Raw genomic sequence first — 26521 nt, 5'->3', positions numbered from 1 at the left:
CCTCCGCTGGACTCTCTCCAATTTTTCCACATCCTTTCTGTAGTGGGCGGCCCAAAACTGGACACAATACTCCAGATGTGGCCTCACCAATGCCGAATATAGGGGAATAATCACTTCCCTCAATCTGCTGGCAGTGCTCCTACTAATGCAGCCCAATATGCTGTTAGCCTTCTTGGCAACAAGGGCTCCATGTCAAAGTGTCATGGCGCAGTCACAGAGAAAGCATGTCTGTGATGAGCTTATGATGGACATCCTGGACAGGACCAACAAGGAGGAACAATACCGAAGGGGAAAGGATTCGTGGCACATGGAAAGGCAAAAAGCAGGCTGCCGAGCATGAGAAGAAGTGCAGCATGCAAGGAGAGACTTGCAGTGCAATCTCTGGAGTGGAAACATCCCCTGAAGGAGGAAGATAGAAAGCAGCAGAAAGACGTGTTAGAGAGGCTGCTTGAGGTCATGGCTGGGAGAGTTCAGGCTCCTGCTCCCACCCGCACCATGTCCTGAATCCCCTCCATGGTACCATGTCCTGCAGACCAGGAACTCATTGGACAGCACCAGGGCTGGGTGGCCCGGCCCATGGTCACCCTCATGCATATGACCTGATGCTGGAGGGTCGGGGCTAGTTACTCACAAAGCTCCAGCAATGTAGCTTTCTTCATGCAAAAGTGCTGAACCCACTGCTGGTCCTTGCGGGTCTGCATGATGATGTGATCCCACCAATCTGTGCATGTGGCTCTGCTCCAGAAGCACCTGTCTGCATAGCGAGCACCAGTGGCTATCACCAAGAGTGGTGCGCAGTGTCAGCCAGTTCCAGGCTGCCATATCTGTGTCATCGTCATCCTGTGACGGGTGCCTTCAGTAGATCAGAAAATGCCAGTGAAATGTTCACCAGTGTCTCATGCATACTCTGCCTATTTCCTGACACAGGAGTGAAAGCACAAGCAGGACAAGTTCTTCCCCTGGCACAAATGGGCACTTTCTTGGTGATGTCACAGGTTGGCACTGAAATTTCTAAGAAATCAGAGAATCTCACTCCCCTCCTCCCCATCTGCATCAGCCACAATCTCTCTTCCTTTCAGGGTTCTTGAGTCGTTTAGTCAGTCCTTCCCAAGGTCACGTGGTCTTATGCTTTTATTCACAGTCTCCTTTTCCAGAGGAATGAGCATCCTGAGCTTAGCATCTAATTCCCCAGCCTTCTCCACATGAGACTTTTCATATACCCTGAGCTGCTGCATTTGGTGGCGTCCCCCACTCCATCCTGTTCCATACTACGCTGAATCCTGCCAGCCCATTCTTACTGGTCCCAGTTTCCCTATGACCTTTCATTGTCTTTGGGCCTCTCTCTGTTAGCAAGAAGCAGTTTCAGGGTGACTAGAGTCTTCGCCTTCTGGGACATGGAGTTATTGTCTCTGTGTTTTAGGAGCCCTCTTGTCCATGAGTATCTGGCTGTGTGTGTTCCCAGCAGAGATGGGGCTAGCTAAATCTCTCATAAACAGAGCCACCTGCACCTTTGAGAATTGGTGGAACTCACCCTGACATCTTATTGCTTTAAAATGGGCTGGTGTTAAAATAACAGAACTTTTTTTCCCCATGACTTAAGCTGATCTTCCTGGTTTTCTTCCCCCCAAGCAGGGTTTCCAGTTTCCAAACTCGATGTGATCTCCCAGCTGGAAGAAAGGGATGAGCCATGGGTCTCAGATCTCCATGGCTCTGAAGAAAGAGGGATCCCGAAAGGTGCCTGCACAGGTGAGGAATCATGAAATCAACTCAAAAAGTATCAGCGCCTTAAAGAAACAGTTGGGATTCCATACAAAGACCTTGTGAGCTCTCCGAGTTCAGAATTGTCCCCATCAGGTGCTGCATCCTCAGGGCAGATATCACTCATGGCTTCCTAGGTGTCCTGACTGACTCCTGGCAGAAGCTCCCTCCCTAACCTCCCTTCCCCTGTTTGGATGAGATGCAAAGGCAGATTTGATCCCCTCCTTTCTCCCTTATGAGGCAGAGTTTGGGGAAGTACAGGGCCTGATTTTTTTCCTTTCTCCTCAGCACTTACTTTGGTTTGTGCTCCCCTTTTCCATCCCTGTTTCTAAGGTTTCTCTCTCTGTCCTGGCAGTTGAGGGGATGGTGAATGAGAACAAGGAGCCGAATCCTGAGCCAGAAGAGGCTGAACAAGTGGAACTGCATGGGGCATTAGTGCAAAGATCCCAGTTGATTGTGTCCAGGAGTCGTGAGCAGGGAAAAGCCTGTAAGAGTCAGCACAGACCAGAGAGGCAGCAGGGAACCCAGCCAGGGGGAGAAATGGGTAACTCCATTAATTATCGGAGAGTTTACAAAGACCGCAAGGAAACCAAAGCCCAGAAGAGAATCTCCCTGGGAGACAGAAACAACACATGCGCTGTGTGTGGGAAAAGTTTCAGTAGCCACTCACACCTTACTAAACATGAGAGAATCCACACAGGAACCAGGCCCTATGGATGCTGTGAGTGTGGGAAAAGCTTCACTCTGAGCTCACACCTTATTATACATCAGCGAATCCACACAGGAGACAGGCCCTATGAATGCTGTGAATGTGGCAAAAGCTTCACTGACAGCTCAACCCTTATTAGACATGAGAGGGTCCACACAGGAGAGAGACCCTATGAATGCTGTGAGTGCGGGAAAAGCTTCACTCAGAGCTCAGCTCTTGTCACACATCAGAGAATCCACACGGGAGAAAGACCCTATGAATGCCATAAGTGCAGGAAAAGGTTCAGTCGGAGCTCAACTCTTATTACACATCAGAGCATCCACACAGGCGAGAGACCCTATGAATGCTGTGAGTGTGGGAAAAGCTTCAGTCAAAGCTCATCGCTTATTACACATCAGAGAATCCACACAGGAGAAAGACCCTATGAATGCTGTGAGTGCAGGAAAAGCTTCAGTTACCGCTCAGACCTTGTTACACATCAGAGAATCCACACAGGAGAGAGACCCTATGAATGCTGTGAGTGCAGGAAAACCTTCTCTCGGCGCTCACACCTTATTACACACCAGAGAATCCACACAGGAGAGAGACCCTATGAATGCTGTGAATGCGGGAAAAACTTCCGCCAGCTCTCAGCCCTTATTAGACATCAGAGAATTCACACAGGTGAGAGACCCTATGAATGCTGTGAGTGCAGGAAAAACTTCCGTCAAAGCTCAGCCCTTACTGCACATCAGAGAATCCATACAGGCGAGAGACCCTAGAGATGTTCTTAGTGTGGGAAAAACTTCCATCAGAGCTCAGCCCTTATTTATCATCAGAGAATCCACAAAGAAGACAAACACCATTAAAACCTTCTCTAGGGCTGACAAAAAAAATATTTTCTTTAATGCTTTTATTAATTCCCATGTAGTGAACTTTAAGGCTGCTTGAACCATTTGTGTCACCATGGTCCACCAGGCAAGCTGCTTGCTTTTGCTTTTTAAATCTCACCATTCTTTGAGGTGAATCTCTTTGATCTTTCTATCAACTCATTTGAATTATGAGTCATGGGAGTGTATGTGTTCCTCCTACCAGGAATCTCCATCAGCCCCAGGTTGGGTAGAAAAGGGGGAATTTTAATGAATCCATAAATTTGGGGGTCATACCCTATGACTGCAGAATTGCTAATATAGAACCTACTTTTAAGAAAGAGGAAAAAAGTGATCTGGGAAACTAGAGGCCTGTTAGTTTGACCTCAAATATATGCAAGATCTTGGAATTAATTTTGAAAGAGAAAGTAGTAAATCACAAAGAGATAAAGGGTAATTGGGATAAAATATATCATAGTTTTATAATATGGTAGATCATGCCAGATCTATCTGATCTCTTTCTTTCAGAAATAGAACTGTTTTTTTAGACAAAGAAAATACAGTAGATCTAATCTATGTGGATTTTGGTAAGGCATTTGATACAGTTCCATATGGGGAATTACTAGTTAAATTGGAGAAGATGCAGATTAACACAAGAATTGAAAGGTGGGTAAGGAACTGGTTAAAGGAGAGACTACAATGGGTCATACTGAAAGGTGAACTGTCAGGCTGGAGGGAGGTTACTAGTGGAGTTCCTCAGGGATCAGTTTTGGGATCAATCTTATTAACATCTCTATTACTGATCTTGACGCACAAGGTGGGAGTGTGCTAATAAAATTTGTGGATGACACAAAGCTGGGAGGTATTGCCAATACCGAGGCGGACCCAAATATAATACACAAAGATCTGGACGACCTTGAAAACTGGAGAAAGCGAAATGGGAAGAAATTGAATAGTGCAAAGGGCAACGTCAGGCACTTGGGGACAAAACAACACGAATTTTTGCCATAAACTGGAGCCTAATCAGTTGGGAGCAACAGAGGAAGAGAGAGACCTGGGTGTATTGGTTGATCATAGGATGACTATGAGCAGACAATGTGATGTGGCCATGAAAAAGGCTAATGCAATCCTAGGGTGCATCAGGTGAGGTATTTCCAGTATAGACAGGGAAGTGTTAGTACTATTACACAAGGCACTGGTGAGACCTCATCTGGAATACTATGTGCAATTCTGGTCTCCCATGTTTAAGAAAGATTAATCCAAACTGGAACAGGTGCAGAGAAAGGCTACTGGGATGATCCAAGAAATGGAAAACCAATCTTATGAGAGAAGACTCAAGGTGAAGGCTGAGGGAGATATGATTGCTCTCTATAAATACATCAGAGGCATAAATACTGGGGATGGAGAGGAGTTACTTAAGTACCAATGTTGAAACAAGCACAAAAGGATATAAACCGGCCATCAACAGGTTTAGGCTTGAAACTAGATGAAGATTTCTAACCATCAGAGGAGTGAAGTTCTGGAACAGCTTTACAAGGGGAGCAGTGGGGGGAAAAAACCTAACTGACTTCACGATTCAGCTTGATAAGTTTATTGAGGGGAGGGGATGGGATGATAGGCCTGCCTACAATGCCAGGTTGCCCATCTGCAACTGCTTGTAGCAAATATCCCCAATGACCAGAGATGGGACACTAGATGGAGAGGGCTCTGAGTTAACTACGGAAAATTCTTTTCTGAGTGGCTGGTAGGTCTTGTCAATATGCTCGGGGTCCAACTGATTGCCATATTTGGGGTTGGAAAGGAATTGGCAGCTTGGTAGAGAGCCTGGGTTTTTTTCCCACCTTCCTTTGCAGCATGGTCATTTGCAGGTTTAAATTAGAATAAATGGTGGATTCTCTATAATTTGAAGTCTTTAATCATGATTTGAGGACTTCAGTAACTCAGCCAAAGGTTAGGGGTCTATTACAGGAGTGGGTGAGCAAGGTTCTGTGGCCTGCAATGTGCACAAGGTCATACTAGATGATTATGATAGTCCTTCAAGTCTATGAGCTATAGTGAGGTAAAATCTACCAGTTATTCTCATGTAAAATACAGCTATTCTTGCAGTAATGGCAGAACCATGGCCACTGTACACAGGCCAGCTAGCACATTTCCTCATGACCTGAACTAAGCTCCATCCCTTTTCCTAGTCCAGGGGTAGGCAACCTATGGCATGCGTGCCAAAGGCGGCATGCGAGCTGATTCAGTGGCACTCACACTGCCCCGGTCCTGGCCACCGGTCCGGGGGCTCTGCATTTTAATTTAATTTTAAATGAAGCTTTTTAAACATTTTAAAAACCTTATTTACTTTACATACAACAATAGTTTAGTTATATATTATAGACGTATAGAAAGAGACCTAAAAACGTTAAAATGTATTCCTGGCACGCAAAACCTTAAATTAGAGTGAATAAATGAAGACTCGGCACACCACTTCTGAAAGGTTGTCCTAGTCTAAACCATCCTGGAGCATCACTGTTCCCCAATTGCAAAGTGTCACCAAGTTCCCCCCCGTGTCTCATTCTCAGTTGTTTTCACGTTGCCCTGGAGTGTGCTAAACAGCAGTTATTTTTGTACCATTTTTCTCATTTGAAATGTATTTAAATATAATAAAGAACAGGATCGGGGCAGCCTCTGTGACACTCTGAGGAGATGGGAGGAGTTAGAGGGATTCCCTTCTCCCCCATCTCCTCAGCATTGTTACCTTCTGTCTGAGCCGTGTAGAGCAGGGGTCTCAAACTCAAATGACCACGAGGGCCACATGAGGACTAGTACGTTGGCCTGAGGGCCGCATTACTGACACCTCCCCCACGCCGCCCTCGGCCCCACCCCCACTCCATCCCTTCCATGAGGCCCCGCCCTTGCCCCACCTCTTCCCTGCCCCCATTCCAACCCCATCCCCAAAATCCTCACCCCAACTCCATCCCTTCCCTGCCACCAGAGGGTGCAGGAAGGATGAGGGGTGTGGCAGGGGGTCAGGGCAGGGGGTTGGGGTGCAGGAGGAGTGCCGCAGGGGGCTCAGGGCAGTGGGTTGGGGTGTGGGGTGCAGGAGGGGTGAGGGGTGCAGGAGGGGTGCAGGATGCGGCAAGGGGCTCAGGGCAGGGGGTTCGACTGCAGGAAGGGTTCAGGGGGCAGGCTCTGGCCCGGCGTGCATCGGGGGCAGGGCAGTCTCCCTGCCTTGCCCCCGCGCTGCTCCGGGAAGCCGACGGAACCTGGGGAAGGAGGGGCGCAGGGGTGTGTGTTGCTGTTGCTTCAGGCACCGCCCCCAGCATCTCCCATTGGCCAGGAACGGGGAACCGCGGCCAATGGGAGTTGCTGGGGGGGCGGTGCCTGATGCAACATCAACACACATCCCTGCGCCTCTCCTCCCCTAGATTCTTTCTGGAGCGGTGCGGGGGCAGGGCAGGCAGGCAGGGAGCCTGCCCTGCCCCCGGTGTGCGCCGGGCCAGAGCCGTTCTAGGTAAACGCTGGGGAAGGGCGAGGGGGCTGTGAGGAGCTCGCGGGCCGCAGAAAATAACCTTGTGGGCTGCATGCGACCCAGGGGCCGCGTGATTGAGACCCCTGGTGTAGAGTTTATCTTCTTCACAGTCTACCCCTCCACCTCCCAAAGTGGTTTGATTCCTTTAATCTTAAATTAGACTCATTAGGGCAGGAGATGAAAGTGTCACAGACCTGGAAGGGGAATTCAAATTGATCTGAAACACAGTGGGGTCATTCTGAGTTTAAATCACTGTTTCTGTCTATTGGCAAAGTCACTTCTGGGTCTTTTCTTGCTGAGTTGGGCTGGTTGGCAGATGGGAAGGTTGCCTGTTTTCCCATTATGATGATGATAAAACTTTTGTAAATAACATGACAATAATAGAGGGAGTGCTGAGTGAAGTGATTTTGAATGGCTCAGAGGAGAACACAACGGGAGAACCTGTTGTCCTGATTCTGTGTCATATGCAACCTGCTCTGGAATGTCATTTGATATGAAATGGAAAGTGTCTTATTCTTCTCTTTGTGGGTTTTTCTTTCTTTTTTGAAGGCCGTTTGGTCACATGACTGGATATTAGTTTTATTTGACAGAATGTAGCTCAGATTTATTGGGGACTTTGAGACAAATGACCATTTACTAAAATAGTAATTTCTCAGGTTATTTTTGCTTTTTCCCCATCACTCCATGTTGACATTGAGGAAATTCAAATTCAGTTCATTCAGCTGGAGAGAATACTCCAGTCTCTTGGGCATGCTACCAAGGAAATCTCCATTCTGAGACGGTGAACAACAGCACATCCCAATTTATGCAACTAACTGAAGTAACTGCATATGATCACACTGTTGTTAAATTCTTTCGGTCAATATGGTCTCAGATGACCCAAGGAGAGAGTTCCACAGTAAGTGACTTGGAACTAGGCAAAATGGCCTTGTAACTGGGGCCCTAAGAACATAATAATGGCCACACTGGGTCTGACCAATAGTCCATCTAGCCCAGTATCCTGTCTTCTGAGAGTGGCCAATGCCTGGTGCTTCAGAGGGAAGGAACAGAACAGGGCAATCATCAAGTGATCTAGTCACAGCATCTGGCAGTCAGAGGTCTAGGGATAACCAGAGCATGAGGTTGCATCCCTGACCATCTTGGCTAATAGCAGCAGTAGCTGCGGTCCAGGCCCTATAGGCATTTACACCTGACAATATCACCTAGATAATCCTATGACTTGGGAAATACTGTGACTATCTATGCAGATGTGGAGGAAACCAAAATGGCATTTTGCTGAACTCATGTTTTGTAGATGCTGCAAATGTGTATAAAATGAAATCAGTGCTGAATGTGGGACAGCAGCAGAATATCTGTTTCTGAAGATACCTCACCACTGGGGGCTTACAGGGATTCAGATCCAGGCCTTTTTCTAATCCCTCATTTAGATCCGTGCCACCACATTAAAGAAACCAGTTGGGCATTTTTGGGGAATATTCCTCACTATGATGACTGAAAACATATTTGGGTTAGTAAAGGATTTTACTTCAGTGAAGTGTAAATTTAGCCTGGCCAAGGATTTGGCAACAACTACAGTATTAGTACTGGGAACAAAGTGGTTGGTTCTCATCCAAGATAAGGACACTGTGGTGATGTACGGCCCAGGTAAAACTGTTTTTGGAACCCCGCTCCATAGTTCAATGGCATTTATTATGGTCCCAAATGATGCCATGGTTACACTGGAAACAATTGTCCTTTACCATTTGGATCCAAAGTGTCATGAGGAAATGAGAGAAGCAATTGGTGCCCTCTGAGGACATTCCTCGCCATGCATCCCAGTCTGGCTCCCTTGTGGAACAAGGACATTCATGCTGCAAAAGTGATGGCTCCATGTTCAGGCTGCAGGATACCCGAATGTTGAGTCCTAATTCTATGGTTTTGTCTCAGTTTTGCACTGGACTTACAGCACTAGTTTTGCATCACTTCTCCTTCACCTCCTGCTACTTTGAAAGATTAAAAAGTCTAAAAATAGACTAGAGTGACTTTTTCTTGTGATGCAAACCTTCCCACTGAGTGTGAGACCCCCTTCCACCAACACTTATGGCTGAAGAGCCAGAGACCAATAAACTCACAGTAGTGGAAGGCATCTATGTTGTTTTACACCAGGGCTCATTTTGTGGAAATAGGGATTAAAAGAAAACTAACATGTATGATAAGATTTCGTGATTTTTGAAAATGTTATTGTTACCAGTGAAAATGAAATTAAACAGGAAGTTAAATATTGGTTAAAGATTAAGAGACTAATTATGTAATTACCCAAATTATATTGGTAAACTGAAAGTTATATTGTTTTTCTTTTTGTTAGTAATATAGAAAATGGTGGCTAATCTTGAGTTTATTTGATGTAATTTACCCCTTCGGACCAAGGAGTTCTGAAATAACTCCTTGCTCCAAAAGCTGGGGCGGGGGAATCTGTGATAGGAACAATGTATACAAGACTACAGCCCCATACAGGATTTAGTTAGTTCCAATTCGAATGGAAATTATTTCGCTACACTTAACAGTAAATTTTCTGTTCAGAGGAAAACTACATAAGGAGACAAGTAATGTAACATTTCACCAGTGAGGCTGTAAGGGTCACTGAGAGCCCCGCTTCTCTTGTTTGCAAGGGAAAGACCTGACATCTATCATGAGATGTCCACAGTTGTTTTAAGAAGGGTAATTGGTGCATGATGCTATGGGCAGTTTTTCTGTTAAAAACATTTCCCACCAGTTATTTTTATGGGTACTTTTCCTTCTGAGGAGGCCAGATGTTAGAGCACACCCATTGAACCCTGAAGCCAGGCTCTGGAAACCACCACAGAAACGGCCTCATGTTCCTTTCATTTTCGATATCTTTGGTGTTCGAATATTTACACTGTGTGTAGTTTGCAACAACAGATAAAGAAAATTGTGTGGTTAAGGGAGATTTTTGTAGATCGGCATGAGCCCAAAGTCTGCTTCACTCCAATTGGATCAGGTCATGTCTGTATCCAAGCCCTATTCCACACCTGATTTTTCCAGAGACCTCTGAGGGGGTCCTGTAATGTGGGGTGAGTTGGAATCGTAAGCCATAAAGAAAAAGGTAAAGGATGAAGTCCTTTGCCTTTCAAGTCAACAAGCTGTCTCAGAGAGACTGACATTCCAGGACCCCAAGATTGATACCCTCTAGGGAAGAAAGTTTTTACATCAACATCAGGTGCCAGCAAGCTTGGTGAGTTTCCCTGTACCCAAAAAAGCCTCTAACTTGAAGTACTCGGCAACTACACCATTGCTTGGTTCCTAAGCTCCTACTATGTGGTGAGTCCAAAGCCTGAGATAGCTGCAGAATCTGTTATGGGGATAATATTTAAAATGTTATTTTCCCCTTTTCTATTTTTAGTTTTGTGTTTATTACCTGAGACACAACTGGCCTTTTTATTATATTAGGGTGTGAAAGGGTGGCTCACTGCATGAAAATCTACACAGGGAAGGCATCAGAATAGGTCGCCCAATCTAAATAGCTCTAAAACTCTGCCCTGCGAAATCATTGGATACTTGCTGCTTTTTCTGTGAAATGGTCAAAGAAACTAAGCTGTCAGCTATAAATTGCTAAGCCAGAGCTGTTAAACTTCTGCTTGTGAAAGTCTCTATAAGGTATGTATCTGTGCTGAGGGGCAGGGAGGAGAAGGATTAGCTGAGGCAATAATGAAATCTGAGGAGGAAGCTTTAAAGTTATGGCTTAAACATGAACTGCTAGTTGGTTTCTATATTGAATAATTCAACTAGTTGTGTGGATTGCACTGCCTGGGTGAAATTCTCTGGGGTTCAGAACTAAATGGACAGCCAGTTTCTTGGATTCCAGTTTTAGGACTTTAAGAGCTGATTATCTGCTGTCTTAATCTGATGAATTAACTAATTGATGACTTGAGTCCAATGCAGTATCCGTAAGTCCTTGATTTTGAGATTTGATCTTAACTTGATAACTGTGTTGTTTAACTCTTAGTTTAGTACTGTTTATAGTAGCTCAGCCTTAGTGATATTTTGTTTGTTTACCAACCCTATAGATGCCTGTTCAAGCATCTGCTTTGGTTAATTGTCAGCAATCCCTGCTTAATTTGTCTAGAAAGAGCCACTTGGTAAAGGGCATCAAAACAACGGGTGGATTAGAACACAAAATAGCTCTGTATGCTGAAGATGTCTTGTTATATTTGCAAGCAGCCTCATTAAAAATTCTAGAACAATTGATTTGGGGGATTTAGACAAGTATCGGGCTTCAAAATAAACTGTGATAAATCTGTCAAGTATCAGGGGGTAGCTGTGTTAGTCTGTATCTACAAAAACAACAAGGAGTCCGGTGGCACCTTGTTGTTTTTGTGATAAATCTGAAACTTTAAGAATGAATATTCCCCAAAGGTCCAAACAAACTGTTGTCAGCTACATATATTTAAATGGGTAATGGAATCTTTAAAATGTTTAGGAATAGTGTGGCAAAATCTTTTTAAGGTAAATTACTCTGCAGTGTGGAATCAAATAATAAAAGACATGGAGAATAAAATTAATGTGAATTTTCTTGGCTAGAGCAGGGTAGCCTTGGGAAAGATGAATGTCCTCCCAAAGGTATTGGTTTTGTTTCAAAAACAACAAGGAGTCCAGTGGCACCTTAAAGACTAACAGATTTATTTGGGCATAAGTTTTCGTGGGTAAAAACCCCACTTCTTCAGATGCGTGGAGACACCTTTGTTAGTATCCCTGACATTAAAAACATGGCAATATGTGCTATTAAAATTCATATGGAAACATAAAAAACAAATGTTAAGTTTTAAAGTGCATACCTACAAAGTGGAATGGACTAAATTTCTCTAATTGGGCTTATTAATATTATGCATCATAATTAACAGATGTGATCAAGTGGGTTAAACTCAAACAAGACTGGAGCCCAGATATAGCTATTCATAGTAATTGTTGTGTTAAAAAGAAATTTAGGTCACCAAAAAAAAAAAAATTGTCCAGTAAGCCAGACCACCTTTATAGCTTTGGAGAATTTGTTTAAACTCCTGTTGCCCAGGCCCTCTCCCTTAGCTACTTTCATTAATAATCAGGAATGTATCCCTAGGAAATAGCAAAGTGACTATTAGTTGTGGGTAAGAGCTGAGATTACTCAATTCCAAGAGCTGTTCCTGGGCCCTGGTCTGAAATCATAGCCAAATCTATGTAAAAATATAAAGCTCCAATATTTTCAGTATTTACAAGTCCAACATTTTATTGTGAAATCTGGATACAAGATGCTTCTATCTAGACCCTTTAACCATGTTTGAGGAGTTGTCTAAAGAGCAAGTTAGAAGAAAAGGCTTAATTTCTAAGATGGAGACAATTTTGATGGAGAAAGAGGGATTTGGACAAAAATTGATCTGGCTGAGTAGTTCTTTCTGTAGGAAAGGCCAGGGACTGTGCATCTTCCATTTATGTAGTTCATATATTTTTTGTAAATGACTGTGTAGCTGGCATTTAGATCTAACGCCAGTTAAGATACATCATATTTCTGTTATAGGGAGGTGCTCTCTTGGAGGAGTTGTGGGGAAAGGGTTAAAAAGAATTGTAGTTGTGTCCAAACATGAGATGGTTTTGGGAGGAAATTATTAAACCCATTCATCTTATAACAAAATGCAGATCCCCTGATCTGCTTACTTAATGCTCCAGTAAAGGATACGCCTTTTAAACAGGACAGCAGATTATTTCATGTTTTTATTGCTAGCAGCTAGGCTCCATATTGAACAGGATTAGAAAAAATGTGATTCCCTCCTTCTGCGGAATTGGGAATAGAAATATGGATTCTTCTTGTCATAGAAAACATTCACATCAACTAAAGCAGTGCCAAAAATGGATAGGTATGTAGAAATCTGGTCACCCATTTTATCAGCCTCCGAGCAGGACAACTCCCCCCGCCAGAAGCCAGAATCTTTAGCCATGGTCTTGGAATATTAGCCTGACCTTGAATACATGATGTACGATGTAGAATGTTAACATTTTATTGTAACTTTACCAGAATAAAAAGTTTTTAAAAAACAAATAAAAAGGCTATCGAGTCATATCATTTTCAATATAGAACATGGGCCACAACCACTGTGACGCTGAGTGGCGATTGGCCAGTTCACCTCAGAGCCTAGTCAACTCTCTCTAACTTAACCCTTTAGTTCTCACAAGGGAGCAGCTGAGGGGGACACTGATCTCGGCTCCAGTTGCATGCAGGGGGGGCTCAGAGCATTGTAAGGGAAAATGAGCTCCCTGCATGCAGGCTTTCAGGAATAGGGATGGGTGGGGCAGTGTGGCTGAGTAAGGAGGGGGTGGTGCCTCTGAGTAGAGGTGTGTGTGTGAGCTTGCACTGCAGTCACTGGTGTGACCGAGCCCAGCCTAGGCCCCCATCTAGCATGCCCTGGGAGTTGCACCTGGTGAGGCCCAGCTGACCCTGGGGGGCTGTTTCAAAGGCTTTTAAATGCAGATGAAGAGTTTGAGCATTTCAGCCACTGTGCTGTTGACAGAGCAAACTTGGGGTATGTAGTGGGACCAGTACTGGGGTATGTAGTGGGACCAGTAATGGCACCAGTCTGAAGGGGGTCTTAATGGGACCAGTACTAGGGTATGTGCTGGGACCAATATGCAGGTGTGCCTGTGACCTGTACTAGAGTTTGCACTTGTGATTATATCTGCAGTCACTAGTCTTGGCCTGCTTTTGTTCTTAGAGGCTCCACATTTGAGAAAAGCACCAGAGGTAATTGTCATGCTGTTGAGCTTGAACCTGCAGCAACAGGAGCTGAACCCATAGTCATTAAATACAAACCTACCAAATTCAATTTAAACAACAAAAAAGGCTACAAAACAGCATGTCCTTGGGCCCGGGAAGGAGGCACCAACCCCTGTAACTAAAGGCACTGTTGCAGATGTCAGCTGCCACCATTTTGCAGTGGAACAAAGGACAGATCCCCCCCAGTGCACATAAGAGGGTGTGTCCTAGAGCAGGGGCAGGGTCTCATCCTGAGGCTCCTCTAACATACTAGAAACACTCCAGGGGCCAGCAAGGCGGGGGGGCCTCAGGACACCTGGCTTCAACCCCGCCCAGGGTGGGGAGGGCTCAAGGCTCCCTGCAGTTCTGCTCCCAGTTTCAGCCCCATGGCCCCTCTGAAACCAGCTTGTCTTCCTCCAGGGGGGCTGCAGACCTCTGGTTGAGAACTGCTGTCCTAGAGGGGGCCCCAGGAAGGGAAAATGGGGAGATTTTTTTTTTTGTCTAAGACAATGGGCGATTGTATAGGGAGGCTCCTATGGGAAAAACCAAAAGCCCTGGGCAGCCCTATAAGCAGTTGGGTGTACCACCCAGCAGTATGGGGAATTAACAGTGTTAGCACATGATTGTCCTTTTGATGGTCACTTGTGCCAATCTGACATCTCTGGAAAGCATTGATATCTGCACTGCATTAACACCAGGTGAAAGGGTACAGGTGTTTGTGCTGCAAAAATACAATCTGTTTTCTAACAAGCCAGGGAAGACACACTTGCTGACTCATAAAATCATTACAGAAGAACCACAGCCACTGACCAGAAGACCCTACAGGGCCACTGGCAAGATGCAGGAATGAATTTGTACAGAAATACAAAGCATGTTCGACCTAGGAGTAATTGAAGTGTCCAACAGCTCTTGGGCATCACATGGCCCTAAGAAAGACAACAGGGCGAGGTTGTGTTGATTGTAGAAAACTCAATGCTGTCACAGTACCAGATGTGTATCCTATGCCTAGAACTGATGATATGCTGGGCTTTTTAAGCAAAGTTAAATCATAGGACTGAAAGGGACCTCAAGAGGACTCCAGGACTCCAAGAGCAAGCATGGGTCCAGCCGGAAGACGGCACTATAAGAGAAGCCCTAATCCATTACACAGAAATCTTGCTGTTGAAACTGAGCACCATTTTAACTAGAATATATATATATAGAATATTAGGGTTGGAAGAGACCTCAGGAGGTCATCTAGTCCAATTCCCTGCTCAAAGCAGGACCAACACCAACTAAATCATCCCAGCCAGGGCTTTGTCAAGCCGGGCCTTAAAAACCTCTAAGGATGGAGATTCCACCACCTCTCTAGGTAACCCATTCCAGTGCTTCACCACCCTCCTAGTGATTCTATATTGAATAAACTCTTTTGTTGTATAAAGTGTAGCCTCAGAGATCCACAGAGGCATTTTTAACATGTAATATCTGTCCGTGGAATTCTTTTAAGGGCTGAGACAAATCCCTTTCCCATGCTTTACAAAGAACCCCAGATTAATGGAGTTCCTCATCATTAACATTACTTCTGGGGGAATTCTGCACCAAAAAATTAAAAATTCTGTGCACAATATTTTAAAATTCTGCATATTTTGTCAAAACAACACAATATAATCACGCCAGTTTCAATTACTTTGGTAATTTAGTTAAACTACAATACAATGAATGGAGAATGGGAGTGGGGAGCATTGGAGGAAATCCCCAAACTCCCTTTGTCTAATAGTAACATGGCTAGATTTGACCGTTTGTTTCTGGTTATTAGTCAACAAATATATGCAGCCATATGCTCAGTATTACATCATAGGCAACTGAAGAGTAAGTGAGGGCTGGGAAATCAAGCTCACAATTTATACTGGCTACTGACCATCTCCGGAAAGGTCAGTAGTAAACAGTTCATGGAGCACATTTTGATAGGAAAATGTTTCAGTCCAAAAATTTAGACCAGTTCTAATCAGTAATCACCTTAAACGTTTATAAGGCCATACTGTCATTTGCAATAAAGCTCCTTTACACAACTCTGGCAATGCTCCTGGGAGAATTCACAAAGAACAATGGGAACAATTCACTATGTAGGCAGGCTGCAACATTCTATTCTGCCTGAGGGGACAGAGCCTGCCCCACACCTACCTCCTCAGAAACATCCCGAAACCCTGCCCCCCTCCATGCCAGGCATCCCACAACAGCGAGCGAGAGGGACAGAGTCTCTCTTGTTTGTGCACATCTGCAGCAGTGATTGATGTCTCCCAACACACGCCTAGTCCTGTCCCCCCTCCACTCCCCAACAGTGATATACCTCTCCGCTGGCTGCTCTGGGCGCCTGAAATGACAAGCCTGCGTTGCCGGGGAGTGGCTTGTGACCGCTCTTGCGGCTTCCCTTTGCTTCCCTGTCAGAAATCATTTTTCTGCAGGGAAGCAAAGAAATCTGCGGGGGACGTGAATTCTGTGCATGCGCAGTGGCACAGAATTCCCCCAGGAGTAATATATAGTGGACAAGGGCCTGGAGTGTTTATGAAGCATTTTTAAAGTTTCCAATAGTTCTGGGGCCTTTGGCAGTCCTAGGGCATCTGGCCAAATTGATGTTAGCAGCTGCCTTAGTTGTAAATACTGTCACTCTGCTGAGGCTGGCAGGTCATAGCATTTCCTTAGCATTAGAAAAGTAACGAAGCCCTCATTGTCTAACTGGGAAAATTCATATGATGCCCCACGTTTGTCCCCACAACTTCTATTGGGAGGCTGTTCCAGAACCTCATCCCTCTGACGGTTAGAAACCTTGTTCTAATTTCCAACCTGAATTTGTACACTGCCAGATATCTCTTTGTTCTTGTGTCAACATTGTCCTTTAGCTTAAAGAGCCCTTCCCCACCTGGTGTTTGCTGCTATAAATATAGCAGGGGGTAATCAGACCCCCTTCTCTACTTTCTTTCTGTTAGACCAGGGGTCTCAAACTCAGATGACCCCGAGGGCCGCATGAGGACTAGTGCATTGGTCCGAGGGCCGCATCACTGAACCCCCCCCATGCTGCCTCTGGCCCCGCCCCCACTCCACCCCTTCCAATTAGGCCCCGCCCCTGCCCCACCCCTTCACTGCCCCATTCCAATCCCTTCCCTGAAGTCCCCATCCCAACGCTGCCCCCAGGGGGTGCAGAAAGGTTGCAGGGTGCAGCGGGGGCTGAGGGCAGGGAGTTGAGGTGCAGGAGGTGTGCAGGGTGCTCAGGGAAGGGAGTTGGTGTGTGGGGTACAAGAGGGGTGCGGCAGGGGTTCAGGGTGCAGGGTGCAGCAGGTGACTCAGGGCAGGGAGTGCAGGAGGGGTACGGGATGTGGCAGGGGGCTCAGGGCAGGGAGTTGGGGTGTGGGATGTGGCGGGGGCTCAGGGCAGGGAGTTGGGGGTGCAGGAGGGGTGTGGGATGTGGCAGGGGGCTCAGGGCAGGGAGTTGGGGGTGCAGGAGGGGTGCAGGATGTGGCAGGGGGCTCAGGGCAGGGAGTTGGGGTGAAGGCGGGGTGTGGGATGTGGTGGGGGCTCAGGGCAGGGAGTTGGGGGTGCAGGAGAGGTTCAGGGTGAGCTCCAGCCTAGTGCCGCTTACCTAGAGCGGCTCCGGGGTGGCAGCGGTGCTCCCTGCCTGCCTTGTCCCCGGCTCCATGCTGCTCTGTTCCAGGAAGCAGCTGGAACCGTGTCCCTGCAGCCCCTGGGGGAGGGGCTCAGGCTTCCCTGCTTGTGCGGCTCTTGCCGCTCTTCTAGGTACCTCCCACGAAGCTCCCATTGGCTGCGGTTCCCTGTTTCCGGCCAGTAGGAGCTGTGGGGGGGGGCGGTGCCTGGCAGGAGGCAATGCTGGCGCCCTCTGCCTCCTCCCGGCCCGAAGGGGCGTGCTGCCGGCTGCTTCAGAGAGCAGCACGGTGCTTGCAGCATCAGGAGGCAATCCCAAGGGTAGGCAGAGGGGCGGGGGGAGCTTGGCGGGCCACACACAAGAGCCCCGCGGGCCGCGTGTTTGAGACCCGTGTTAGACTAAACAAGAGAACAACATATTAGAAACACTTTCCTGAAGGCTACCAAAACAGTAGGATAGCAGGAAAGACTTGGGTCTACCAGAGCAACTAGACTCTTCCCTCCATTCCCCTTTATGAGCACTCCTCCCTCTCAGGGTGACAGAAACCACCATCAGCCTGGAATGGCCCAGCTCCCAGAATCTTGGGATTAGGGGATAATTCAGCTTTCATTTAAAACCCATCAGTTTCGAGCACTGTTTGTTAATGTGACCAGTCAGCCCCAAGAAACCAGGAGGCCAAAGATACCCGTGAGCTCACCAAAAATCTCATGACTTTCAGATGGGACCCACAGCACCACTGCAGTGCTGGCTGCTTCTGTCTGCAGAGAGCCCAACAGTGACTCAGTGGGGTGAGCACCCCTGTTAACAGGATTGGAGTGTTAACACTCAAACTTAGTGCATTGGCACCATTAACTATTTCATCACTAATCATTTTAGGGGGGTAGAAGCAAAGCCCACTGGGGCAGGAATTGGTGGAGGAGGGAAGGAAGAGAATAGCAAAAGGCAACTGCAGCTGTTACAGTAACAGGCCACTGTCACTTCTCTTGGCCAGCTGCACTCCATGGCCACGCTCCCGCCCCGGCATCCCGGACAATGCACTCCAGCTATAGATCAGCTCAGATCCCATCAGCAGAGGCAGTTTATTGTTGAAACACAAATGGAAGACACCCCCATGTGATACTACCGAATACAAAAGATACAGAAAACTCTGAAACCCACCCTGCCCACAGAGTTTAATCTTGGCACATTAGCTATTCCCCTGCCTCCTCTCCCCGGTCCAAACACACACAGCACATCTACTGCTCTGTTTGCAGACTGGAAGGATGGATATACTTGACATTTTTGCTAAGAGATTTAAGTTGCAGTGTTTGCTAAAGCAGGGGTTCTTAACTTTTTTCTTTCTGAGTCCCCCCACCCCCGCTATAAAAACTCCACAGCCCACCTGTGGCACAACTAGTTTTCTGCATATAAAAGCCAGGGCCAGCGTTAGGGGGTAGCAAGCAGCGCATTTGCCTGGGGCCCCATGCCACAGAGATTCCACCGAAGCTAGATGGCTCAGGCTTTGGCTTCAGCCCCTGGTGGCAGGGCTCAGGGCCCCAAGCTTCAGCCCCATGCAGTGGGGCTTTGGCTTTCTGCCCTGGGCCCAAGTGAGTCTAACTGGCACTGTTTGGAGGACCCCTGAAACCTGCTTGCGGCCCCCAAGGGGTCCCCAGACCCCTGGTTGAGAACCACTTTGCTAAAGGAACTGAAATCACCAGTGGAGTGGCCCATGAACAGCACGGACACTCTTTTCCTCAGCTGGTCAGCTCCCAAGAGAAGTTTTCTTTCCACAAAGTGACCTTTGGCCAGAGAGATTCTGCAGCTACGAAGTGTTGGAGTTCTACATGCACAGCTGGGAATTAGAGAGAGATTAAGGGGTGCAGGAGTATTTGACAGCTGTATGAATCTGTCTGTATAAAATCACTTAATCCAACATGCTCATTTGCATTTTATCAATTTCCTCTGGAGTCACCCTGGAGCCATGCACTGAAGGCAGGGATAGTGCATTGCAGGGGGCAGAAACAAGCTGAAGTCCTGTCAATAATAAGTAATGAAGAAATCAGATGCCTGACAGTCAATTCTGGCACAGCCGCACAATCTTCTCCAGATCAGCTCCCTATCAGCCTTCTGCAGTTAGGTCAGAGTTTCGCCCTTTGTTACCTGCCAAAGAAGAGCACAGCCTGCAGTCACCAAGGGCTAGCCAGTCTGCCCACTCAGGGAAAGTTAATGAGCTCCCGTACACTGGGAACTGGGTAAAAGTCATCCCTCACAGCAAGGCTGGGCCCAGGCCAGTGTCACTGATTCACCAAGATCTCAGTTCTATCTCCAGCCCTGTTGGCCAAAACCAATGCCCCAGTGTAAGTACTGCTGGGATGCCCACCAGAGCGTGCAGGGGGTAGGAGCTCCAGGACTATTGTTCAGGAGAAAGGCCTGCACCACCACCCCACAGTAAGAACTAGTGCAGCGGGGCTCTGTGTGGGAGTCCCACACATCCCCCCACTGTGTAAAGAGCAGATTAGCTGGCGGGTGGTGCTGGCACAGCGTTACTGCCTAGCTGAGGGGGGTGGGGAGGATAGCAGGGCAATACCCACTGGAGATGGGGTAAAAGCCGCAGGGGGGCTTGAACAGCAAGGCCCCGGCTGTCCCTGAGCTGCTAAGCGTGGGCTGAGCCCTGCACCGAGCTACTCGCAGGGCAACCCCTCCTCCCACGCCGGGGCTGTCCTCTGGTGCCACCTCCCCTGCTCTACCCCTCACCCTGGCCTCGATGTACTCGATCCGTCGCTCCAGCGCGGTCAACTTCTCGTTAAGGGTGGCGAGCCGGGAGCGACAGGACATGTCTGAGGGAAGAAGGGTCGGGTCGGGTCAGGGGCTGCACCGGGCTCAGGCCCGCGGTACCCGGCCAGGACAGGTACCCCCCCCATCGCCCATGGGGGAGCCCCAACCCCAGAACCCTCCCGAACAGAGCGCGGCGGGGCGGAGCCGGGCGGGGGGGGGGGGTCCAACTGGGGCGAGGTGGAGCCGGAGCCGGCCTAGGCCTGGTTGGGGGGAGGGGGATGCTGGAGCCGGGCCGGGCGCGCACGCACCGAAGGAGTTGAGGAAATCCGCGATCTTCTTGATGGAGCTGGTGATCACTTCGATGTACTCGCGGTTGGCCCAGTCCTGGTGGATCTCGCGCTGCACCGGGTCCTCTTGCAACGACATGGCCGCCGCAGTCACCCCGCGCCCAGCCCCGCCCTCCGCGGCGCCGCCCGCACGCCGTGTCCCCTGCCACACTGCGCATGTGCGGAGTACGGATCGCAAAAGGACACAGGATGAAGCCCCACCTTCGCGAGCCCGAACCGTGGGGAGCCCGCGGAAAGCCCGGATCCGCCCGCCCCAGCGGAGACCCGCCTCGGGCACCCCGCCCTGGGAAGAGCACAGGAGGGCGAGGTTAGCGACGGTCTCTACACCCCTACGGCCACCCCCTCGGGCCCCCAGCCCCCCCCGCAGCCCCCCCACCCCCCGGGCCCCCCCCCCCCCTCTGTAACCATCACAGCCATGGCTGCCCCACACACACATCCAGGCTAAGCTCTGGAAAAGGCATGTTAGTCGGAGCTGTTAGACCCCCAGAGAGCTTTTCCCCCCAAGGAGAGCTTTATGCTGCACCCATACAATACGCTGTGTGACTGATTCCATATGCCCAGGGTAGGGATTTCAGTTTATTCAATGAGTTAGTAAACAAGGCATCTGGCATTAAGCTGTTTTTTGTAATTTACAACTATAACAAGCCTTTCTCTCACCATTAATGAGCACTTTATGTTGCCACTAATGAGGGCATTTGGACTGCTCTCCCATTGATTCTTCTGTCCCAATAAATGGCCAATGCAAGAAGGTAATTCTCACGAGGGCTCCAACGGCTGGACTGTTGAGGGAAGGTGGGTTTTGTGCAAATATTTCATTGATACTGTACATGAACAGGTTCTTTCTGTAAATATCACTTCTCTCACTTTGGCAACTAATCCAAACTTTCAGTGCGTTTCTAGACAGAAAGCCACAGAGTTTCCCCTTGAAATCCACTCCCTAGAGCAGCAGAGAAGGAAAGGAATTCGTATGGAAAAGAGTTTAGGAGAGAGTATCTGGAGGCAAGAACAAATAAAAATAGTTCTAGGTCTGACTTTTTTTCAATATGTCTGGGTGCAAAACTCCCAACCAATATAGACTGCACAACCAACACTAAATGGGGACTAAATACCATCTATAAAGACCTGGCTACAAGTGAACCTTCTTTACTGTTGCACAGTATTAACATCTCATCATGGGCATACAGCCTCCAACCCACAGAGTCTATTCAGCCGTGACAGGTGTGGATTGTTTTGGATAATACCAAGCTTCTATGCTATGGTGAGCTAACAGAATGCTGGGAGGCTGCAAGGTCTACTCAGAGCTCTCTTCATCATCATCATCATCATCATTGTGCTCGGATCCACCCTCGCTCCCTGAAATGTCACCTTCCTCCTGGAAAAGAGAAGAAATATTTATAAAACCAAGGACTGGATGTAACCTTGGGGGCCTGCAGACACAGACTGCATACAAGTCCTCCTAAGTAATCATTGGCAGGCCAGAAATGTCAGTATTCAAACAAAAAAGGGCCTGATTCTTCTCTCGTGTAGGTGTTGTCTGCACTACAGAGCTGAATGATTTGTACTTCATCAGCCATCTTGTACATTTGTTCCATCAACCACTCAGTGCATCTATGCTGCATAGCTTTAAGAAGCCCTGAAATTTCACCCCATATCCAGTCTGCTAGCATGCCAATAGTACTCTGCTGCACTGATCTGAGCCACAAGGTCCTCTGGGACTGTATCTCTGTTTACTGCACCCCATCAGTCCATTCTCAAACATTTTTTGCCAAACATTATAGGATTCCTCTGGTTTTGGAGAATTGTGGGAGCAGAGGTCAAACTCCCATGATTCCTTGTAAGAATCCTATAACTCACCAGCTTGCACAGCATTTCCAAGCTGTTTTAGCAACACAGTGGATACCAAGGAGTGCTGAAATGGCTGCATAGGGCTGAGAGGTGTGTGAGTGGGTGGTGGTACTGACCCAAGGAGGAGAAACTGGATGTGGAAGAGAGAGTGCAAAGAATCCTGAGGGAAGTGTCTTGAGGGGAAAGAGAGCAGAATCTCCTGCCTGATCCTCCAAACCTGCCTATTGTGTAGCTCTGTCCTGCTGTCTCTGACCCTGGAGGACTAGGCACTGCCACACCGACTGGGATAGGGAAGTTAGCTGGCAGAGGAAGAGGTGCTGGGTGGCAACAAGAATGATTAAAGGATTAGAAGACATGCCTTATAGTGACAGACTCAAGGAACTCATTTGAGTTAGCTTAATGAAGAGAAAGTTAAGGGCTGACTTGATCACATTCTATTAGTACCTACATGGGGAACAAATATTTAATAGGCTCTTCAATCTAGGAGAGAAAAGCATAACATGCTCCAATGGCTGGAAGTTGAAGCTAGACAAATTCAGACTAGAAATAAGGTGTACATTTTTAACAGCAAGAGTAATTCATTGTAATTGGAGTCATTCTCCATCAGTGACAATTTTAAACTCAAGATTGGCTGTTTTTTCTAAAAGATCTGCTCTAGGAATTATTGTGTGGCAGTTCCCTGGCCTGTATTTTACAGGAGGTCAGAGTAGATGATCACACTGGCCATGGAATCTATGTTGTCAACAAGGTTTGGTTGGAGCTCATGCCCTGCAGCTTGGGAGGACTGCTTGAGAGCGCTGCTGAGGAGAGTCACTACAGCAAGACACCAGCAAAGGCCTGCCTTCCAGGGGTGGGAGAGAGACAGAGAAACCACTGTTCTAAGCAGCAAGATCACTCAAGCCAAAGGTGGGGAAACAGGCAGATTAAAAACAGAGAGAGAGAGTGTGTGTGTATGTGTAAGAAAACGGTACAAGCTGCTGGTGACTGGGAAAGGGCTCTTAAGGGTGTGGGGCTGTTGGGAGTCTGCACTCCTGCCTACAGAAGCAAGTGGGTGGAGCTACCCACTAGCTGCCTCTGGAAGTATGCTGTAGGGAACAATCCTGCCCTTACCAGCGCAGTAGGAAGTGGGATAAAATGGGACCTAATAAGGCATTTCCAGCTTTCACTTCAATGACTGCCCAGGGGACCCCAGTATTCTTCCCATTCCAATGGACACAAGAGGGAGCTGGAGTGTCTTTGCTTCCCAGTAGCCAGAAAAGGAAATAGTCTGGTTGATTTGGGGTCCCAGTTTTGATTCATCTGGACTTTCTTTAGCTTAACTTCAGTCCAGGATGTACCCCCAGCCTCTGCCCAGCTCATCTGAAGCAAAGCAGAGCACTCCCTATTGATTTACCTACTGTGGCACAGGGCCGTCTCACCCTACCAAGAGGCTGTGCCTCATCTTGAACTCAAAATAGCAAATGTTTAAGAAAAAACTGCATTTGGTGAGAATAGCAACAAGACTGATTCTGCTTGCAGGGCTCAGGTTATTAACTCAGTCAAGAAAACCCAAGGGCTTTGCTGTCTGCATTTTTTTAAGATAGATTTTTTTCAGTAGGCAGCAGGACTCTAATACGGTGAGGAGAAAGTGCTGTCATGGAGCTGAGCAAGTGAGAGAGATGGTCTCTGCTCCTGCCCTGCAGAGAGAGCAGACACAAAGGTCATCACAAGTGTAACTCAACTGAAATACCACCAGGGATGCTCAGGAACCATAAAAGCAATAGGCACTGCTGCCGTGTACAGAAATACCTCAGCAGGATCTTCTCTGGGGAGCTGGGAAACTCCCTCCCCTGGGTCATTCTCTTCAGAATCCTGAGACAGGATCTCTTCTCCCTAAAGTGAACGTGGTAAATACTTTATGAGGCAAATTCATGCATGGAGCAGCAATAGCGACCCCCTGCTGGAACAGAAATGCACTGCATTTGGTTGCAAATAAGATTTCGCTGCAGAAATGAGCTGCCCCCCCCCCACACACACACGTCCTGCTTCACTGCAGTGGGGAAGTAGGGGTGGGGAAAGAAAATGGTCAGGCTTGGCCTCTTTTAAAAAAAAAAAAAAAAAAAAAAATGAAATGAGGCTTGGCAGTTTTGGGGCCCCCAACTGCCCCTTGTCCTTTTTGGAAGTCGAAGTGCCAGCCATCAGAAAGAAGGGAAAAGGCAAGGGGCAGTCAGGGCCCTGAAATGTCAAACATTGCAAAAATAAAAACTGTCCATTCGCTCTTGTCTCTGGACAGCATTTCTCGGTGCACGGGGCCCCAAACAAGCCTGGGCACCAGTTATTCCCCATCCCAGCCTGCAGAACAGCAGTGAAGTGGTGCACAAGGACCTCTGAATTTCATCCAAGTGAGGATCAGTAAAAAATGAATGCTCTCTCAACTTAAAGAACTAGTGCAAAAATATACAGCATCAATTCCACTAAAAATGCACAGATACCCTCTGATATTTCTCTGAACAAGCATGCTTGTAGTGCAGGCAGTTAAACCAAAAGTAACTAATTTTTTAAAATGAATAGGGCCTCACGTGACTCTGGGTTCTTTCTATTTACACTACTGTTGGTGAAGACCAGTTGCAAGGGGAAAGGCTTGTGAGAGCAGTGTCTTTCTGTCACTGACTTCAGTACAAAAAACTGGCAGGAGAATATTAATGTTACAGTGAAGCACTCAGAAGCCAGTAAATACCAAAAAGTTAAGGCTGCCTGTACAATCTTAACTCAAAAACACCAGGGGCAGAGTTATTACATCACAGTTTCTGAATGACTTGGTCACATACTACAGTTCTGCAAGACCGCTGTCTCATTCAGTGCACAGCCAAGAGGGCAGGAGTAAACAGTGAATGACACAGGGGTCTACAGAACTCCTGCCTCATTCGGGGTCAAATTCTATATGCTGACATTATTGGAATTACTCTGGATTTACCCTGGTACAACTCAGATCAGAATCTGGCCCTGACTACATAAGCTAGCTGGTGTTCAGTGAACGAAGCGGAGGGATGCTCACTGAACGATGAGAATAAACATTACTATAATACACTTACAAATAATTCATTTTATTGATTGAAAACATTTACACTTAGAATTTATATTTTAGTTTTTAAGTGTATTTAAGGTGCAGCTCTACTCTGAAAAGCGACCATGCAAGAACGATTCCTTCCTATCTGCAAACTGTACGAGAGGCCGATCTGCTGACTTTGATGACCAAAGTAAATGTATACTTCATCTTACTGATGATGATGATCTACAAGATGAAAAGACCTAACTTGTTTCACAGTTTCCAGGCTGAATTGCAGGGCTGGACATTAGGAAACAAAACATTGTTTTCTTTGTAATCTGAGCATATTCGATTTGGAGTCAAGAGACACTCAATACCTAACCATACCATTAGGTTTTTTAGAGTCACTTTTCCAAGCAGAGTAATGCTTTTGTTTAATTTAATACAAACAATTATTTTTAGATGGCAAATAGCAATTGTATTGTGGGCACATCTACTCTGTTTCTGTTCTAGTAGGTCATTATTTATCAGTAAATGTCAGATTCTTACCAGAAATCACCCCAACCTCAACAAGGGTTTGGCATCAAAGTCAGCAGATCGGCCTCTCGTACTGTTTGCAGATAGGAAGAAATGTTTTCTAATGCATGTAGGTTCTTTTATTGTTTTTAACATTTTCTCTGTAACGCTTTCTCCTTAGGAATAAACATGCTTGCTTGGAAAGAGCTGTATGGTAACTTCACTGCGGGAAATTACACTGTTTATAACCTCTGAGGAGTAGGCAACGCAGGCGTGTTTAGCCAGTCTGCCTTGCTGGGGAACTCACAGTGCAGGCACAGGAGTGTGTGGCCTGGAAATATCCTGGTCAGGTGGGAGAGAGATGCGGGTCTTCAGCCAAGAGAGGCGATGGCTGGGGAGCTGGAAGCCTGAGAATGGGTGCCCATGCTGGACCATGGAGAGGGAATACAGGTGCAATTTTCCTGAGCTGTGACAATATCCAAAGCAAAAGGACTGGCAGTGCTGTGATCCTTACCTGCAGGTCCCTGTTTTTGAGGATGCCCACCCAGAATGCTTCCTGGCAGTGGTTGAAGGCCAACATGGCTTTTACTCGGTATACAAATTGCTCCAGGGACTTTTTCAATAAAGGGACGTGGTTGGTCAATCCTAGGTCTTGGTGAATCTAAATATGGGACACAAACACAATGAAATTACACCTAATTCTTGCTTTTTTTTTTTTTTTTAATGGAGATATCCTATCTCCTAGAACTGGAAGGGACCCTGAAAGATCATCAAGTCCAGCCCCCTGCCT

The 26521-nt window shown here is 47.1% G+C and overlaps 3 protein-coding genes across 3 annotated transcripts in view; 1 reads left to right on the top strand and 2 right to left on the bottom strand.

Annotated features, from left to right (window-relative positions):
• LOC112114573 (zinc finger protein 501-like) overlaps positions 1-3630 on the top strand; it is a 9081-nt gene extending 5451 nt beyond the window's left edge. The window contains exons 4-5 of the mRNA XM_024211353.3: positions 1630-1746; positions 2114-3630. Of these exons, the coding sequence (XP_024067121.1) occupies positions 1630-1746; positions 2114-3228 (1232 nt within the window). The 3' untranslated portion in view covers positions 3229-3630. The remainder of the gene's footprint in view (positions 1-1629; positions 1747-2113) is intronic.
• Positions 3631-18754: 15124 nt separating this feature from the next.
• On the bottom strand, positions 18755-20465 carry LOC112114565 (probable protein BRICK1). The gene is made up of 3 exons (XM_024211345.2): positions 20307-20465; positions 19978-20060; positions 18755-19383 (listed from the first exon to the last, which is right to left on the bottom strand). Exons 1-3 carry the CDS (start codon positions 20422-20424, stop codon positions 19357-19359), a joined length of 228 nt encoding a protein of 75 aa, XP_024067113.1. The 5' UTR covers positions 20425-20465; the 3' UTR covers positions 18755-19356.
• Positions 20466-20892: 427 nt separating this feature from the next.
• FANCD2 (FA complementation group D2) overlaps positions 20893-26521 on the bottom strand; it is a 177697-nt gene continuing 172068 nt past the window's right edge. Inside the window, 3 exon segments of the mRNA XM_026657769.2 lie at positions 20893-21717; positions 23979-24062; positions 26246-26392. Of these exon segments, the coding sequence (XP_026513554.1) occupies positions 21637-21717; positions 23979-24062; positions 26246-26392 (312 nt within the window). The 3' untranslated portion in view covers positions 20893-21636.

This window comes from Terrapene carolina, unplaced genomic scaffold (assembly GCF_002925995.2).
Source record: "Terrapene carolina triunguis isolate 2854851 unplaced genomic scaffold, T_m_triunguis-2.0 Scaffold310, whole genome shotgun sequence".
Lineage (NCBI taxonomy): Eukaryota > Metazoa > Chordata > Testudines > Emydidae > Terrapene > Terrapene triunguis.
The sequence above is the reverse complement of the archived record's forward strand: the minus strand, read 5'-3'. Positions and strand labels throughout refer to the sequence as shown.

Excerpts from the sequence above, each read along its gene's own strand:
- LOC112114565 (XM_024211345.2), bottom strand. The coding sequence starts at position 20,424 with ATGTCGTTGCAAGAGGACCCGGTGCAGCGCGAGATCCACCAGGACTGG. Across the intron at positions 20,061-20,306 it reads GGATTTCCTCAACTCCTTCG|ACATGTCCTGTCGCTCCCGG; the intron begins GTGCGTGCGCGC and ends TTCTTCCCTCAG. Across the intron at positions 19,384-19,977 it reads TCGAGTACATCGAGGCCAGG|GTAACAAAGGGCGAAACTCT; the intron begins GTGAGGGGTAGA and ends CTTCTTTGGCAG.